A 19,340-nucleotide genomic window follows, 5' to 3' on the forward strand; every position below is an offset into this window, starting at 1 on the left:
TTTGAGGGGAGTAGTCACGAATTTGGATTCTGCATGAATTCAGTGGGGCTGTTTTTACTATTGGGGGAGTGTAGGTGACGCTTTGGGGAATCCTTTACACCGTAAGAAACGCTGGGTTTTCTTGGTTGCCCCAAAATAACTTTGGGTTGGGCCCGCCAAGGGCAGCGGTAGAACTCGTTAAGGGTTTTGCCAAGGAATCAGGTGGGATCTTCCTCGCAGGAGGCCTCAAATGTCACATTGTTGCAATAATTTAGAAGGCCATTTCTATATGGAATTGCAGAATGATACAGTCGTACCTCGGGTTACGTTCGCTGTGGGTTGCGTACTTTTCGGGTTACAAACTCCGCTAACCCGTAAGCGCAACCTGACACATGCGCGATTTGCGCATGCGCAGAGTGTTTTTCGGGGTTTTTTGGTCTGCGCATGTGCAGAACGAATTGTTCGGTTTACGTCCTTTTCGGGTTACGTACTGTAACCCGGAACGGATTAAGTACGTAACCCGGGGTACCACTGTATCTGAAAGCCATTGGCAACCAAAGAGATACAAGTATGCCCACCAGTGCCCCTCTTCACACAACCCCCGGCCCCCCGCAAATATGTTTGGATTGGATAAGATTCTTGTCGCTTACAGAGTTTGGATTTGGTAAATCAAGAGGTTCTGCCTGCCGCTGTTCATCGGAAGAGACTAGGTACTGAAAAATCTGAATTAATGGAGCGTTTCTGTGTCACTGTATTGATGTGCAATCAGATTCCCCACCCCCCTTTAAAGTGCTCCATGTGACCTTTAATATTGCCAGTGTTTGCAGAGACGGCTCTTCGCTTTTGCTTCCTGTGTTTCCGTGGGGTGAGAACTCTGGTTGGTTGGTTGGTTTGTTTTTAAAAAACAGGGGTGGGTGTTTTTTCAGTTACTTTTAGTACCGTTGCCGTGAAAAGGGGCAACTTTCTGGTTTGGGAAATTGAATCTTGGCTTTGTTTTGGATTTATTCCATGCCGTTGTAGTGAAATCTTGGGAGTGACGGTCGCAGCATTGAAAAGAGATGCAAAATCTCTGCTCCCTTAAAACCCCATTGCCTTCAAAACCCATTAGAACGGGTCGAGATCTAGACATGCGTTCACATCGCTCGGTGTTTCTGTATCTTCTGTGTTGGTTGTGCAACGTGGAGCAATGGCACCTTTGTACAAGGGGCTTGTGAGATCTGGTTTTATGGTCATAGCTTTTGAATTAATGAGAGGGGGAGGGAAGCATTTCCATGTCAACAAGGCCAGGCCTCTCATCACTAGACCTTAAAATTTATTTTTATTTTCTGCTTGGGCTGGAAGAAAGCTAAACACTGGAATTACAAAGTTGTTAAATTCCTGTTAACATTTGACAGCAAAGAGATAAAATACCCTGTGCGCCGTAGAGCTGGGTGTTTCTGTTCGGATAACGCCTATTACAGTTTAATTTTAGACGCCTTTTTGCAGAGGCTTCAAGGAGTCGAAGTGTGTTAAGAAATGGGGAATCAAATTGTCAAGAGTATTTAGAGCCTGACATCATTTTCAGTTAATCATCGTTAGATTGTGTCCCAAATCTTACAGCACCATCCCGTGATATTGGGGTGGAGGTGTTTTGTTTTTCCAGTGTATTTGAAATATAGCCGCTGTTGTAACTAAATTAATCAAATATATTCAAATTGGGCTGGGGGGGCGGGGAGCGGTGCTCTAACAACACTGTTATGTTAGAGGTTCCAAAGGGATGGAATATCTTTTGATATATGTGATCCAGTATTTGTACCCGCTGCCTTTTGTGTTTTACAGCAGGCCCCATTGCCCCAATTATTGGGGGGGGGGGAAGAGTTCACTGTGCCACAATTTCCCCAACGTAACTTAGAATATTCCGAGGATTTCCAACAGCTCCGGACCCCGATGCTCTTTGGTTAGGGCAGAAGCCATTTTACCTATTCCCATTTGTTGGAAAAATGAGAGAGTTCTTGGAAATGGGAGTTTGGGGGGGGGGTAGAGAGAAGCATGCTTGCTTGTTTTTACATTACCTGAGCTTAATGGGGGGGGCAGGATAGGTGTATTTATTACATACCTGCAGGTAATCTGGAGAAAGTTGTTTCCCCCATTTTATTCCTGATGTTGGCCCTCTTTGATGCATAGCGAAGTTTAGCAGTGTGTAGGCGGCAGTTCTTAGGTTGCTATTGATCTGGGCTTCTAGTAGGTCACTGTCCTTCTCCTCTCGTGGTTCTTGCATATCCTCTTCTGCCTTCCTCCATCCCTCCCCCCAGCCCCAGTGCTTGCCTCCAAGAACCATTGATTCAGGAAGAGGAGTAGATTATGCAAAACAAGCGCATGTCAGTGCAGTTTCTATGACTTGAGTGCAGAACCTGGTGTGTATCAACATGTGAGGTTTTCCTTTCTTGCATTTGTTGGGCTTTCAGTCTTGTCTTAAATGCATTTGTTGTTTTCCCCGTGTTTAATAGTTTTTGATGATCTTACATGTACAGTCGTACCTTGGTTCTCGAACGGAATCCGTTCCGGAAGTCCGTTCGGCTTCCGAAAATGTTCAGAAACCAAGGCGCGGCCTCCGATTGGCTGCAGGAGCTTCCTGCACTCAAGCGGAAGCCACGTCAGACGTTGGGCTTCCGAAAAAGTTCGCAAACTGGAACACTTCTGCGTTTGCGGCATTCGAGATCCAGGATACGACTGTACATCGCTTTGAGACGGTGGTTTAGAAGGTGATTAATAAATTAAAAGTAACAATAAATAATGGGGCTTGACCACAACATGGCTTTTATGGCACTGTTTAAACCATGGGTAGGCAAACTAAGGCCCGGCGGCCGGATCCAGCCCAATCGCCTTCTAAATCCGGCCCGTGGATGGTCCGGGAATCGGTGTGTTTTTACATTAGAAATGTGCTCTTTTATTTAAAATGCATCTCTGGGTTATTTGTGCGGCCTGTCTGGTGTTTTTATATGAGTAGAATGTGTGCTTTTGTTTAAAATGTATCTCTGGGTTATTTGTGGGGCACAGGGATTTGTTCATTTTTATTTTTATTTTTCAAAATATAGTCCGTCCGTCCCCCCCAACAAGGTCTGAGGGACAGTGGACGGGCCCACCGTTGAAAAAGTTTCCTGACCCCTGGTTTAAACCCTAGTGAGAGCAAAATAGGGCTGAGGAGAAGAAAGTTTCCTGAGCTGTTTTCCTTCTTGCCTAGGTCTCTTGGATACAGGATGGATGATCAGAAGCCACCTGGTGAGGACAAAGACTCCGACACACCAGGTAGGTGCCCCAGTTTGGCTGCTGCTGCTGCTGCTGAGAAGTTTGCCTCCACAAGAGGTTCAGATTCTGTGGTTACGAGAGGGGAGAGATCTCTCTCCTCTGCTTTCAAGAACACAGCCTTCCAGCCTACCCAAGTGACACTGACACAAAACCCCACACATACACTAAGTAAAAGAACAAGTTTTATCACACACCCCAACCTTGCACAGTGGTACCTCGGTTCTTGAACGTCACCATTGGTGAGCATTTCGGTTTTCGAGTAGCGTAAACCTGGAAGTAAATGCTTCGGTTTTCAAACACTTTTTGGAAGCCCAACATCCGACACGGCTTCCATTTTGAGTTTTCCATATTGAGTTTTTGGTTTTCGAACGTTTCGGAACTCGGAACGGTCTTCCAGAACGGATTACATTTGAAAACCGAGGTACCACTATACTGCATACAATGCCAGTTTCTCACAACAAATGTAATTGATCTGTATAAAACACAACCTGAACAAAAGAGACAATGTAAGTATTTTTTGTAAACCATGAAAATCTTCATTAAAAATTATTCAATTTTTTAAAAAGTCTTTATTCCAGCAAGCATTTTCACTGAAGCCCAGTTTTATAGTTTTCACCAATTTTTATATTTTCTGTCTTTTTATTTCTTGTTAGATAAATTGTTTAAATGAATGAGAAAAGGTAAAGGACCCCTGGGTGGCGCTGTGGTCTAAATCACTGAGCCTTTTGGGCTTGCTGATCAGAAGGTCAGCGGTTCAAATCCCTGCGCCAGGGTGAGCTGCTCCTGCCAACCTAGCAGTTCGAAAGCACACCGGTGCAAGTAGATAAATAGGTACCACTGTGGAGGGAAGGTAAACAGCATTTCTGTGCACTATGGTTTCTGTCACGGTGTTACTTTGCACCGGAAGTGGTTTAATGATGCTGGCCACATGACCCGGAAAGCTGTCTGTGAACAAACGCTGCCTCCCTCAACCTGAAAGCGAGATGAGTGCCGCAACCCCATTGTTGCCTTTGACTGGACTTAACCGTCCAGGGGTCCTTTGCCTTTTTACAAGAGAATAGGCCGTCTCAAATAATAAAAGAGTTTTTGTCAGAAACCAAGGATTAGCCATTTTCATATTTTTAAGGAAATGTAGCCCTGTTAAGACATTAAAAAAGAAGAATACAGCCTTCCAGAATTAAACGCACCGGAGTGGTAGTTTTTCTTTCCTTTGCAGTCTAGGGAGGAACTGCGGGTGACAGAGAATATTGGGCTGCCGTTGAACACAGGAGCAGTGTGCTGAGTTCCCTCTCTGATGTGTAGTTTTGCTGGCTGTGCGCCTTGACATCATGGCAGTGTGCGTTAATCCCGCCTCTGTCGGCCACCATTGACTGCACTCTAGGGAGGCCACGAATCACCCCTTGTAACCACATCAGGACACATTGGAGTAGATGCTATGCATGGGAGAACTCAACACGCGGCCGTCTTTTTTGTGTGTTTTCATTCGTTTAGCAACTTGTAAATCTTGTTAAACTGAGAGATTGATGTTAAAATGATGGGTGAGCGGCAGAGTGGAAGACCACCTACATTCTGCTCTCTCCCAAATAGAAATAAAACCAGCATCAACATAAATATAAATATACACGTTATGAAATAACGTTACATTTTAAAATACACGTAATCCATCTGTATCTGTGTAGGCTTGGTAAGGCAAACAAAAAATAATCAACAGGAGCCTTAAAAACAGTACAGTCAATGTGCCTACCTAATCTCAATCGGCAGGGAATTCCAGAGTGAGGAAATATGAAATATTGCCTTTGTGCAAGTATGGAAGAAACATTACATGGCATTTTGCAAAAGTGCCCGCTCTGCAGGTTGAAGCTGTCAGGTGAACATATCTACGGTAAACTGGTGCTGAGCTGGGTCTCGTTCCTGTCAGCGGTATCAGTATTGGTGTCAAACTTTTATTTTAGTCACAGACCAGCATAAAATAAAACATACGGATAAACTGAACACATAAGACTTAACAGACAAGGAATAAAAACTAGTAGCTGGAAGGTGATTATATCATACGTAACTTAAAAAGATAGAAACAAGGACAAACGGTTAAAAGCGACTTTAAAGGAGGGAGCATGAAGGAGCACAGGTCTTGCATTTTGGGCCTAGTTTGTGGCGCAAACCATCCTTTGACGAATATCCATAATAGCAGCGCAAAATCTAGCAACTGAGTATGTAACATCTGGGTTTTCATCTTGAAGTAGCAGGGAGGCATAAAGCTGTTCTGTGCGACCTGGAAATTTATGTAATGTAGGCAAGATGAACTTAGCTCGTATATCTGTATGGTACTGGCAGTGAAAAAAAGGCATGTTCCATCGCTTGTCGGCCTTTTGGCTAAGATCAAGCGTAGTATCTGTTCCTGTCAGCAATTGTGCTTGATAGTGCATATATTCCCCCCCTAGACATGTGAAGGTCTGGGGTGGGGTGGGGTGTTGTGGGGACCCAGAAAAATGTGGAGGGAGGGGAGATTTCATATCTCGTATCACTCCTCTGTGAAGTCCTCAGTTTGGGCAGGGGAAGTGACACGAGCGATGCGCTTCCTAACCAGTTGCCCGGCTTTTGACAAAATGCCCTCTTGCAGCAGCAGATGGAATTGTGTCCTTGGAGGAGCAGGGCAGCGTGGAAGCTGATCCCTTGAAGCCACCGGAAGAAGGCCCTGCAAAAGAGGCACCGGAAGAAGCGAAAGCAGAGCCAACCCTGACCTGCAGGTGGGAGACCTGGGCGGTGTTTTCCCCCCCTTCCTTCACTTGGAGCTCTTTTCTTCTGAATGGGGAGGCTCGCAAGGGTTCAAGGTTAACAAACCGTAGTAGGAGAATCCGGGGAACAGCTTGAAGGGGAATCCGGAGCCTTGCTTGGCATCGGATGGTTACAGAGAGTCCGGCATGGATGCCCAAATTGGGGCTGGAGGACAGAAGGCCTGGATCCTCCATGCTTCCAGATCAAAGTGGCCCTTTGGGATATTTCGGGTGGGACCACCCTTGCGGGTTGGAAAGGGGGTAGATTTTCCTTGCAGCGACGAGCCCGTTCTCATCTCCTCCTTCCTCCCAGCTCCCCACCCAAGCGCTGCGCGTTCTGCAACTGCAGCAAGTGGAGCCTTCACGGGCAGCGAGAGCTGTTGCGCTTCGATCCGGCGCCTGGCTGGGCGGACGAGCTTTCGGAGCCGCAGGAAAGGAAGCAGCCCGGCTCGGCGGAGGCTGGAGGCGACGACCTGGCCCTGATTGGCTTTGCGGATGGTGTGGCAGTGCGAGAGGTGTTTGAGCCAACAGGTGAGCCCAGGAGGCGCCGAGGAAACGCTGCCGAGAGGAGCCTAGCCTGGCACCCCAGCACCATTATGCCCTTGCCAAAGCTCCCTTTCCTGATGTCTCTGTGCAGCCTAGAAATCTTAAAAGCTGGTTGGCTTCTGATTTAGCAATGCATCCCTCTTTTTTAAAAAAATCAGGAGGGCTCAGGTTAGAGTAAATCAGGATGGCAGGGAGTGCAGACTTCAGGTTTGCAGAATCTTTTGTTTTTCTTGTTGCACTGGCGTGGTAAGAATTTACTTCTGCACCACAGAACCAAGGAAATAAAACGGGTACAGCCACCCGGGAGGGTGTTTATTGAAGCTGTTGCAGTACGACAGCCTTGCCAACCAGCTGTTCATGAATGCATGCACACACACACACACACACACACACACACACCAGGTACCTTGCCAACCCGAGATGCCATGCATTTATTAAAACTATTGCAGTAGGACAGCCTTGCCAACCCAAGATGCGCACATGCACATCCACACCCATACACAAAACCAGGGACCTACTAGTGACTTGAGAGCATACACTTGGACTTATTATTATTATTCCTAATTCCCTAGGCTCCTGCTTGTGTGCCTGTGATAAGGTTTGCTCTGCTGCCCTGTTGACTGTTTTCCTCTTCCTGTTTGTGCAGGTCACTTCTGGGCTCATCACTGGTGCGTGGTGTGGTCGGCCGGAGACTTGCGTTTGGAAGGGTCATGGTTGAGCCTCGTGAACAAAGCTGTCATCTCAGGGATTGCACAGGTCTGTCGGGGCTCAGCTGGGCTGGAGAAGGGGGGGAGATGTTCCTTTCTAGCTCTTGTGTGGGGTGGGCTGGCAATATATGGGGTGCGCAAGGACAGTCCTCCCAGAGCAACATTCTTGGCAAAGCTCTAGGAACCGCTTTCCTCACGGAGCACAGAATACACCCCTTAAGAGATATTGTAATCCTCTGTACATTGGGACGTGGGACGTGAGTGGCACTGTGGTCTAAATCGCTGAGCCTCTTGGGCTTGCCAATCGGAAGGTCGGCGGTTCGAATCCCCGCGACGGGGTGAGCTCCCGTTGCTCTTTCCCAGCTCCTGCCAACCTAGCAGTTCGAAAGCATGCCAGTGCAAGTAGATAAATAGGTACCGCTGTGGCGGGAAAGTAAAGGGCGTTTCCGTGTGCTCTGGTTTCCGTTACGGCGTCCCATTGTGCCAGAAGCAGTTTAGTCATGCTGGCCACATGACCCGGAAAGCTGTCTGTGGACGAATGCTGGCTCCCTCGGCCTGAAAGCGAGATGAGCACCACAACCCCATAAGTGCCTTTAACTGGACTTAACTGCCCAGGGGTCCTTTACCTTTACCTACCTTATAGTTCTACATTGCAGGGAGTTGGACTAGATGATCCTGGGGGTCCCTTCCAACTCTGCATTTCTGTGATTCTTTTGAAATACATTTCCTCACTCTCACGTTAAGCCCTGATGCAGTCCTTAAATATGTTGGGAATCAGTAACCTGTGGGGTTTCCCCTCTTTTAGTCTGGGGAAGGGACCAAGGATAAATTCTTCGTGCCCTAATTCCTGCTGCAGCAAATCCTGTTGCCGGAGCAGGATAGCACCCTGGTCATAAGATAGGGCTGCCGTACGTCTGGAATTTCCTGGATGTAGCCAGGATTCGGTCGTCACAAACATCGTCCAGGCGGAAATCACTGAGATATCCAGATATATGGCAACCCATGTCGGGAGTGTAGATTGTGGCAAAATTCTTTAAAAATAGCTCCAAAACTACATTAAGAAAGAAAAAGATTTTTTTTGCAGAAAAAGCTCTTTTCAGTTTGCGTTTTTACTTTTTGAAATATGACAACCCTAGCATAAGAGAAGTTAAACTGCAATAGCCATATTTGCTGGATTGGTTGCGACTTGAGAATGAATACTGGAATCCAGTGATGAAAGCGCAAAGTTTCATTCAACATGTAGCTACCATAATAATAATAATAAATCTTTATTACGGTCATAGACCAGCAAAAGAGAAAATAAAACGATAGTACATAGTATAAATATTTCTTAAATATCGTCTTTTAACAATACTATTTCAGATCCTGTGTTAGATTAAAATTAAGCTAAAATTTAATGGCAGATAATTCCATTTAAGTATTATCTGCTATGGCTTGGTGGGCGGCTTTATCGCTGTTGTTAGTTGATGTCACGACGCGTCTCAGTCTTGCCGCATGATAGCAAAATTTAGCTACAGTCATAGTTTGCTCTGGGTTGGTGTCCTCAATTAAATATCTAGTCAGCATTTCAATTGAACGGCCTGGTAGATTTTTTAACAGGGGTTCGATTAACTCCTTCCTCAAATCTCGATGCAGAGTGCAGTGTAGGAGAACGTGGCTAATAGATTCGATTTCCTTGAGATCGCAAGGACATAGCCTCTGTTCTATTGGGATCCGAAGATATCTACCAGTTAGTAACGCCGAGGGTAATGCATTAAAACGAGCCCTAGTAAAAGCCCATCGGTGTCTCGGGTTTTCTAACGTCTTTAGATAGATAGCTGGGTGGTTTGGGCGGTGATGTAGCTACCATGTCCTCCCATGGACACTCCTCAACCCTCCTTGCAAGTATGTTTTTGCGTGAGGACCGAAGAATTCTGCACAAAGCCTCTCGCCACCCTCTGACAAACTGCACAAACATGCCAAACCTTCCTCCTTTTTTTTCTCCCGGAAAACACACCCCGAAACCCGGCTGTGTTGCATTGCGTTCACACTAGGTTGGTGAATCCAATTTTCTCCCAATTTGTGGCTTTTGCTTCATTAGCAGAAGCTTGGAGATTTTTTGTTTTTAAGTGCCATGCCCCAAAGCCCTTGCTGGTCCCCTTTTCTTGCAGCGACTGAGGACCTGGGAGAGAAGCTCTGGGAACAATAAAGAGCTCAGGAATGCTTTCAGGATAATTAGGCTGTGTATACCGGGGGCTGGCAGACTTCAGCCCCGCAGGATCCACTTTGTTTTTTTTTTTTACTAGAACCCCCAAGACCCACCAGACCCGAGCCTGGTACAAAAGGCATGTACTTATAATTAAAGAGGGTGAGCCTAGGGATTTGGTTATAGTAGCAGAACTGAATGAAGCTTTCGGTCCTCCTGAGTATTCCCACCTTTCTCCATTTCATCAGTATAATTTAATGTGGGTGGTATTTTGTTATTTAACGAGTTGAACATCCTTGCCAACCTACTGGAAATCAACCAGAGATCTGCCGTTAGATCCCAGTCTACTTCCTGTCTAACCCTGGTCTACATCCAGCTTTGCCTTGGACCAAGCTGGAGATCTGACAGCTGGACAAGAAGTTTGTGTTTAAATGAGTTGATGGGACGGGTACCAGCCCTGCACAAAAGTGAACTCCAGGTTTGGAAACGGCTGTGCAGTGCAGGTGAAGGTCGGGTGGGTGGTCAGAAGCGTCCAGGTCCCACAGGCAATTTGCAGAGTGAATTAAGCAGGTCTCTTGGATCTACCCGGACACTGAATTCCAGCGCCGAGGGCCTTCTGGCAGTTCCCTCACTGCGTGAAGCCAAGTTACAGGGAACCAGGCAGAGGGCCTTCTCGGTAGTGGCACCCGCCCTGTGGAACGCCCTCCCATCAGATGTCAAAGAGAACAACTACCAGACTTTTAGAAGACACCTGAAGGCAGCCCTGTTTAGGGAAGCTTTTAATGTTTGATGGGTTATTGTGTTTTAATATTTTGTTGGAAGCCGCCCAGAGTGGCTGGGGAAACCCAGCTTGATGGGCGGGGTATAAATAATAAATTATTATTATTATTATTATCGGTGGCTGTTCCTCAGCTGTTGTCTGAACAATGAATGTTTCCTGCTTTTGGTGGCAGCTGTATCTCAGCTCTGGGTGTTCTGACCTATCTATGGCTCCCATTCTCTGCAGGAAGAGAAGTTCTCCCAGCCCCCTCTTTCTGAAGTACAAAATTACAAGTGCTCAGAGTAAGATGAGACACAGAGAAGAAGAAACAAGAATTAGTACCCATGTAGAAAACAAAACAACAACACACAAAAAAATATGGGTATACATTACAAAAGGGGGAAGGGATGTTACTGCAGTTAACCAGACCTTAATAGGGTATTTCTGAAAAGTGAACCTCTTTTTGAACCTGTGACGTCTTCTTCTTCCTTCCAGAAATGTGAACACTGTAAGAGACGGGGTGCTACCATTCCGTGCCATGCAGAGGGGTGCCAGCGCCACTATCACTTCCCCTGTGCGGCGACTAGTGGCTGCTTCCAGTCCATGAAGAGCTTGAAACTCCTCTGTCCTGAGCACCTGGACCAGGCGGTGCAGATGGGTAAGTGTTGGCGGTGTGGCTTTCTGGGATGGGAGCCTGCTCCATCCCAGTGATTCTGTGAGCAGCCTGGCACTTAAAAACAGAAGTGATCTTCAGTAGGTAGAGCAGCTGAGGCCTGGATCCTGGGAGTCTGAGCTCTTGTGTCTGGATTTGCAGGGTCAGGAAAAGGGGAGTGTGTGTGTGTGTGTGTGTGTTTCTCAAACTTAGCTTTCTCCCCGGCTGTTGTTGGACTACAACTCCCATCACCCTTAGCCAACAGGTCAGGGATGATGGGAGTTGTAGTCCAACAACAGGGACCTAAATTTGAGGGGGGGGGGAAATGGTGTTTGTTTTTGCTGCTGCTGGACTCTGGGCCAATGGGGGGAGATGGTTTGGTGGATTCCGTGCCAGAGTGCCCTTCGTCCCTCCTGCAGAGGACTCTCGCTGCATGGTGTGCGACGCCCCCGGGGAGCTGCGCGACCTACTCTTCTGCACTAGCTGTGGCCTGCACTACCACGGCGCCTGCTTGGAGATCACGGTGACGCCTCGCAAGCGCTCAGGCTGGCAATGTCACGAATGCAAAGTTTGCCAAACCTGCAGGTGAGTGTAAAAAAAGCCCCTCAGAGGCGGGGATCGGGAGGGAGGGACACCCATTGAGCGCCCCAGGAAGGCCTGATGCCTCAATTCACTGGTCGCCCTGGGGCTTCTCTCCTTTGCAGGCTGTCTGGGGAGGACAGCAGGATGCTCGTGTGCGAAGCTTGCGAGAAATGCTACCACACCTATTGCTTGAAGCCAGCCATCGAGAGCCTCCCCACCGACTCCTGGAAGTGCAAAGTAAGTCCCCTCCCTGCGCAGGCATCTGAGCTGAAAAACTTGAAAACTCGATGTCGAGGTAACCCAAGTTGCCCTTTGCAAAGAGTGAGTTCTGCAATCTCTTCAGTATTAAGGAAATGGGCATATATTTGCTTTACTCTGTTTCCAACAGGCATGGGGCGAGGGGAAGTTGCCAACCGAAGCCCAGTTGAAACGCTGTTCGGCCTCCCCTCTGTTTCTGAGACATTGCCATCCGTTACCTAGGGACTTGCCTTTTTCCTTTAGAAAAAAGAAATGATTGCATGTTTTCACGGCACTAGATTCTGTACTGATGGGACGCTTGAACAGTATGCCCATAGCCCTGCCTGCCCGCAAGGAATTCTCCACCACTTGCTTTCACATAGAGATACAGTGGTACCTTGGTTCTTGAACATAATCTGTTCTGTTTGACTCCCAAAACTGTTTGAAAACCAAGGCGCGGCTTCTGATAGTCTGCACTCAAGCGGAAGCTGCGCGGGACATTCGGCTTCCAAAAATCATTCGCAAACCGGAACACTTGCTTTTAAAAATTTTTTTAAAAATTTATAGGGTTTACCAAATTAAAACACAAATCATTATAAGGTTAAATTTTCATACTTCCCCCCTCTCCCACCGAGGGGAGCAAAATATCCAAGCCCCCCTCTCACAGGAGCAACTAAAATCATATTACATTTAACCTCACACTTTACAAAATCATTGCTTAATCCCAACCCAGTATACAAAGTCTTAACATATGTCTTTTAATTGACTTCCTTGACCCCCCCCCCCGTTGACTTCCAAAATAAAACATAATTTCCAGTTTTCTTCTCATCTTCTAATCCAATTTAAATATCCCAAACTTAATTACTAACATTTTTCCACCTCAGCCACTTAATACTTCTACACTTTCCAAATCACTTAACCAAATTTAACTACTCTAATCATAGTCCCAAAAACAACACCCTTTGTCTTTCCCCTGCCTCCCTTTCGGCCTCAAAAATTTTGGCCAATATACCGTTTTTTCTGTTGTCGAGGTGTCCATATCCGATTGTCAAAACCACATTTAGCTAAAGTTTCACTTATAAGTCCTTGCTTCCGGGTTTGCAGCGTTCGGGAGCCGACTTGTTACGAAGCCAAGCCGTTCGAGTACCAAGGTACCACTGTGTTCCAGAAGAAGTAGGATGGCAGCCTCGGGCATTTCTTTCCCCATTTCTTCTTCTTGTGTGTTCCTCACTAGTTATGGCAGCCACAATTCAACATTAGCCTTCAAAGAACTAAACAAAACCTCGGTGGTTTTCTCTGAACCAACCTAATATTTTCCATACCACTATGACCAAGTCCAGGGCCTCTTAGTTCCTATGAATCGTTAGCATTTAACACATAGAAACAAAATAAAAACAATTGCTAACAAGTACAACCCTAAGTAGATTTCCTCAGATGTAAGTTCAGTGTTTAGGGTTGCAGACAATGTTTGGAAGCTGGTTGATAACAACTTCAGGTTATTCGTTACCCCAGAGACGGCTAACCTGTGGCCCTGCAGATGTTTAGGATTCCAGCTCATATCAGACATAGCCAACCTGGTCAGGGATGATGAGCGCTGTATTCCAGCAACATCTGGAGGTGCACAGCTTAACCACCCCTGCTTTATCTGCTTTAAACCCATATCATACTCTGGTAAGGCTTTGAGGAGACTGGTAGCACCCCATTCCTGTTTTTAAGCAACCACAGTTATTCAGTTGTATCTGAAAAGGACAAACCGTGGTTAATGTTAACCATGATTGATTGAAACGAGCTAAGATCAAACCGTTGTTTATGATCCCGGCGTCACAGATCGTAGTTTCAACTAACCACAGTTACCATAGCAGTAAACTCTGGTTATTTCAAACCAGCCAGCCCTGCGTCTCACCCCTGTGCTTTCCAGCTTTTTCAGTTTGGTATCTGTAGTCTTGGGGCAACCAGGTAAGATTTTGGCGGTGTCAGAAAGACCCTCGGCTGCCTTTTCCTTCTCCTGAGTGCCCCGTCTCTCTTCCTCTTCCTCCAGAGCTGCCGTGTTTGTTCTGACTGTGGCTTCCGCCCTTCTGCCCTGGATCCCAGCAGCCAGTGGTACGAGAACTACTCTCTCTGTGAAGGATGTCAAGAGCAACGTCGCAAGAGCGCAGATAGCACGGAGGCCGTACAGCACAGCCAGGAGTGAGTGGCTTAGGTTGGGGAAATAATAATGGGTGTCCCAGCTCACAGTGTAGGCTGGTATATCCCCCAAAATCGCTCACGTTAAGCATGACTGTAGTGGGACTCAGTGGTAAATGGGGGGGGGGGGTCGTCCCAGGCTCGCACATTGCCCCTGCCCCCAAACTCACCTTGGGGAAGCCACTGCCTCTCACCCCCACACCTGCAATTTTCACGGTTGCCTACCTCGCAGGGTTGTTGTGTAGAGATTATTGAACGCTTCTTAAATTCTAAGGATAGCAACTTCTGGTCTCAACTGGCCTTTTTCTTTTCAACGAACCAGGCAAACTGCCCCAGCCAGCAGCAGCAGCAGCCTCGTCACAACAGATAAGCCAGCGTCCCCCAAACCACTGGAGGAAGCTTGTGCAGCCAGCAAAGAGCAACCGGAAAGCAACTGCAGCAGCCCGGTCAGTTTGCACCAAGAAGAGCAGGTGCCTTTGGGTTGTGATGAGAAACCGATTGGTGAGTTGACCTTTGCTTACACACACACACACACACACACACACACACTTGCGTTTTGTTAGAAGATTGTGGGCTTTTGTTTCTGCCAAATGATCCACAGCGGATACTGTCTTAGCAGGGGCAGAAATATCTGTGCATACCTTCCATAACTTGTAGCTCAGCTTGTGAGGAATCTTGTCCGCGCTTTTTATCATGAACGCCTGTGGCGTTTTACAGCTGTTGGCAAGCACCTTAAAACAACATAGAGTCTTGTGGCAACTTAAAATAGAGCTGGAATCAGGCTTGCGGGATCCGGTTTCTTTTTATTAGGACCCTAGTAGATATAATCATAATCATAAATAACAACAAAATATTTATAAGCCCACCCATCTGAAAGGGTTGCCCCAGGCACTCTGGGTGGCTCCCAACCAATAAAATAAAATAAAAACACGATAAAACATCAAACTTTAAAAACTTCCCTAAACAGGGCTGCCTTCAGATGTCTTCTAAAAGTCACATAGTTGTTTATTTCCTGGACATCTGATGGGAGGGTGGGTGCCACCACTGAGAAGGCCCTCTGCCTGGTTCCCTGTAACCTCACTTCTCGCAATTCGTGAACCGCCAAGAGGCCTTCAGAGCTGGATCTAAGTGTCTGGACTGAACGATGGGGGGGGGGGTGGAGACGCACCTTCAGCCATCCAGCAGCCAGAGTCTGGTGGAAATGAAGGAATGAGAGAAATCTGAGCCCGGGACTTGGTTTGAGCACCAGAAGCGAGCTAGCTGTCGTTCTTCGCACAGATCTGCTCCCGGTTATTGCAAGTGTTCTTAGTTTCCGCAGTGGAACTAAAGGGGGGGGTGAGGGTACGTTACGGAGCGGATTTGAGCTTGTTTGCAAGGACCGCTTGAACGAGCTGTCCCCTTGTTTCCTTTTCCAGAAGCAGACAAGCCGTTAGAGCTGTCCAATGTTGATCCAGAAGCCCCTGCAGGGCAGGAGCAGATGGAAGTAGAGGCGCCATTAGAGCCCGAGAAGGCCCCTTCTCCGCCACCCCCTCCCCCAGTGCCACCAGGTGAGCTAAAATAGTGTTGCTTTCAAACAGTGAAAATCCGGACGGAAAAGTTGTTGAGCTATTCTTTTTGGCAAAGTTGTTGAGCTTTTTCTTTTTTGGGGTGGGGGGGGTGGAACACAGTCGTTGAGCTTCTTTCGGGTTTGCCCTAAGTTGTGCTTCTTAGGCAAAAACACAAAGGAAAATAGAAGCCGTTTTTGAGCGATTTTAATGGGAAAACGGCAAAAATGGCACTGCCGACGTGGATTTTCCTGGACACTCGTCTGATTTCCTCCCAGACACTGTTGCCGACTGCGGCATTCTGGATTTGTCCGGGAAATTCCAGGCGTATGGCAACCCTAGCTAAAGGGCCATAGTCAGAAAGGTTATGCATTAAGTCTTGTCTGTATGTGCATACCTTCTTCCTGTTGTACCCCAGCATTGTGTTGTTGTACCCCAGCAGCGGAGATATTTCTGCACCCCACAGTCCAGTTTGACAACATTGGGTCATATGTGTTAGGACTGGTGCATAATTCTTTCTCTTTCCCCCCCAATTTCTTTTAAAATACATATCAGAACAAATCTCACATATCTGTTGGCTTCCCATCCATCCTTCCATGGTGTTCTTTTATTCCCTTATAAAACTGCCATGTTACTTACATTTTATCCGTTATAAAGTTAATTCTAAATTATTAAACTACAAATTCTCATCTGGTGCTATAATTCAAATCCTGCAGATGTTTTAACATAACCGTGATTAAAAATAATAATGATCACGAAATACTTCCATTCTTCAAGAATTATTTTTCTCATTTTGTTCTCTTAATTCTCACAGTTCGTGTAGCTATCTAAACATGTTCCATCATCTTCACAAACCAGGGACTTTTTTATCTTTACATTTTTGCACGTTCACTATTCTTGCCGTTGCCACAGCGTACGCGAACAGATTAAACGGTTCCTTCGAAAGCTCTGGTCCAGTTAATACCTAACAGAAGGGCCTCGGGTTTCTTGGGAATAATCACTTTGAATGTTTTAAAAAAAAACCAACAACCTCATTACAGTCGTACCTTGGAAGTCGAATGGAAGTCCATTTGACTTCCAAAACATTCGGAAACCAAAGTACGGCTTCTGATTGGCTGCAGGAAGCTCCTGCAGCCAGTCGGAAGCCGCAGAAGCCCTGTTGGACGTTCGGCTTCCAAAAATAGTTTGCAAACCGGAACAGTCACTTCCGGGTTTGCAGTGTTCGGGACCCAAAATGTTCAAGAACTAAGCTGTTTGAAAAACCGAGGTACGACTGTACACATCATTTCCCAATAGCCGTTTGCCTTTCCAAGGCTAAAGGACTGGTGCACGATTCTGATCTTGTTGGTCTCTGCTTAGGCTGAGGGACGTTGCTTCCCTCTTCCTATGTCTGAGAATGGCTCTTTCCTGTCAAAGGCTTACATGTCTCCCCGCCCGCTCCCTCACTCTCCCCTTCCAGATCCAGCCTCACCCACCCACCCTGAGGAGCCCCTCCTCGGTGCCAAAGAGCATCCTGCTTTTGAGTTGCTGCCCGCAGAGCCAGAACCCACAGAGAGCCATACTGAGGCGGCACCCCCAGCCCCGGAAGGGCAGGCCTCTCCAGCGAGCCCTGGGCCTGACTCGCTCCAAGCCGGTTCCCCCCAAGCCACCGAGGAAGGAGAAGCCCACCCTGAGGAGCCCATGGACACGGGGGTCGAGGGCCTGGCGCCGGATAGCCCCGCCGGCGGCCGAGTACAGCCTAGCCAAGAGGATGAAGAGGAGGAGGAGGAAGAAGAAGAGGAGGAGGAGGCCGGAGGGGCAGCTCCAGCGCCCAAGATGGAGCTCGAGGAGAGATTATCCCCTCTGCTGAGCGAGGCAGAGGCTCCAGATGAGGACGGGCCCACTGCATTGGGGCCTGAGCCCCCCGAGGAGAGCCTCGGCTTCGCCCACGAACCCAAGCGCTCCCCTTCGCCTGTGGAGGCGGAGTTGCTGGGGGGCACCCCAATGGAGGCCTATGGGGCTGGCCACCCGCAGGAGGGAGGGGCAAGCGGGGAGGAGGAGGCCGGGTCGGCGCCGGCGCCCTTGAGGCCCCACCACTTGGTGAAGTCGGATATCGTGAACGAGATCTCGAACCTAAGCCAAGGCGACGCCAGCAGCTTCCCGGGCTCGGAGCTCCAGTTCGCCTCGCCGTACCACGAAGGCGGCGGCTCGATGTCCCTGGAGATGGCCTGCCTGACCTCCACAGACGTCAGCCTCCAGAGGGACGACGGGGCCTCCTTGCCGCCGGGCGAGATGGATGACTCCCTGCCTTTTGACATGAAAGGGGAGTGTGAGAAGGGGCGGCGGCGGAGCTCCCCGGCCCGTTCCCGCGTCAAGCAGGTAACCCGATGGCCCGTTGTCTCCTTCCCTCCCCCCTGAGTAGCCCCGCCCCCCGCCCCTGTCAGAGGTGGGGAGTACCAGAGCAAATGGTCGACCCTGTTTGAATGTTCCCTGGTGTGTGCATCTATGTTCCCCCCCTCTCTCTGTCATTTTATTTTTGACCCTCTCTCTCACTCTGTTTCCTTCTGGTCGTAGGGTCGCAGCAGCAGTTTTCCCGGGAGGAGACGGCCTCGGGGAGGGTCCCACACAGGCCGAGGGCGGGGCCGATCACGGTTGAAATCCACCACTTCTTCCATCGAGACATTGGCGGTAGGGGCAGCTTTAGCAGGCAGGAGAACGCTGGGGGAGCGGGAGGGGAGGTGCTCGAGTGGTTTGCCCTCCTCCCCAGGGCAAGAGAAGCCATAGCGGCGGTACGTAGGGAGGCCAGCCTCTAGGGCTGGGCGATATATATCGGTATCATCATCCAAATCCAGTTTGAAGTCCATATCGAGACATCGTTTGCATCATTTCAGACCTGGCGATATATCACGGATCACAATGTGTGTTAGGGCTGGGTGATAATATTGTTCAAAACTGGTTTGAAGTCCATATTGTGATACTGGTTTCATAATTCGTGACCTGGCAGTGTATCGTGAATTCTGTGTGTGTGTGTGTGTGTGTGTGTGTGTGTGTGTGTTTGTGTGCTATTAAAAATCACGATGTGGGGAAAACCACAAAGCCAGCCATAGCTCCATCCTTATTTCAGACATCGTGATATATCAGTAAATCACAACGTTTAGCTGGTGATATATCGCAGTGTTGAAAACCAGGCCCTGCTGTTCGCCTCTGCATAGTTCCATCCTTATTTTAGATATTGTGATTTAGCGATATATCACAATGTTTAGCTGGTGATATATTGCAGTGCTGGAAACCAGATATCGCCCAGTCCTATTGGCCTCCCCAAAGGTGGAGCTTCAGGCAGCTGATAGGCCCCCTCAGTTTGGATAGATGCGTGGTTCTTGTCTCAAGACAAGAGCACCCCCCATTCCTGCAGCTCCCAATTAGTGCACCTTGTCTGGGGCCATATCCTTACCCATAGTGCTTGGAGGCAGTGGGTCCGACCTTCCCCTCCCCTCCCTTTCATTTGAATGGATTGCCGAAGCGTTCCCTCTCGACGTAGGCTTGCCATATTCTATCAGTGATGGGGCTTCTCTCCTTTTAAGTGCTTCAAAGCGGGGCATTGTTCAGCAGATGTAGTTTTCCCTCTTGCCGCGACGCTGAGAAGCTGCACCTGTGGAATCTCTGCCTTCCTCTGTGCTCTTAAAAGGGTAGGAATTCTGTCCCTTTTGGAGCATGGTCGACCTACCAGGAATTATTAGCCAGTGGGGATATTTGTGGGTGGTGGGGCCTATGAAACGGCAGGGCTGCGGGATGTACCCGGAACCTGGCAAGGGGACTGCAGGCCTTCTACCTTGCAGCACGGGCAGCGACTCCTGGGGCGCAGCTGGTAGGCTGAGGAGGCTGTAGCTTTGTGCGTCTGCATTTCCCCCTCTTGTGTGCCGGGAGCAGCA

At 48.2% G+C, this 19,340-nt stretch overlaps 1 protein-coding gene across 1 annotated transcript in view; it reads left to right on the forward strand.

Moving 5' to 3' along the window:
* Positions 1–19,340, forward strand: part of KMT2D (lysine methyltransferase 2D) — a 90,231-nt gene that overhangs the window by 13,366 nt on the left and 57,525 nt on the right. Inside the window, exons 2-13 of the mRNA XM_033138808.1 lie at positions 3,200–3,264; positions 5,882–6,008; positions 6,349–6,566; positions 7,228–7,337; positions 10,729–10,891; positions 11,305–11,470; positions 11,590–11,704; positions 13,743–13,891; positions 14,211–14,389; positions 15,304–15,435; positions 16,892–17,790; positions 17,986–18,099. Coding sequence (XP_032994699.1) covers positions 3,216–3,264; positions 5,882–6,008; positions 6,349–6,566; positions 7,228–7,337; positions 10,729–10,891; positions 11,305–11,470; positions 11,590–11,704; positions 13,743–13,891; positions 14,211–14,389; positions 15,304–15,435; positions 16,892–17,790; positions 17,986–18,099 — 2,421 coding nt within the window. The 5' untranslated portion in view covers positions 3,200–3,215. The remainder of the gene's footprint in view (positions 1–3,199; positions 3,265–5,881; positions 6,009–6,348; positions 6,567–7,227; positions 7,338–10,728; positions 10,892–11,304; positions 11,471–11,589; positions 11,705–13,742; positions 13,892–14,210; positions 14,390–15,303; positions 15,436–16,891; positions 17,791–17,985; positions 18,100–19,340) is intronic.

The sequence above is a fragment of the Lacerta agilis genome, chromosome 2 (genome assembly GCF_009819535.1).
Source record: "Lacerta agilis isolate rLacAgi1 chromosome 2, rLacAgi1.pri, whole genome shotgun sequence".
In the NCBI taxonomy this organism is placed as follows: domain Eukaryota; kingdom Metazoa; phylum Chordata; class Lepidosauria; order Squamata; family Lacertidae; genus Lacerta; species Lacerta agilis.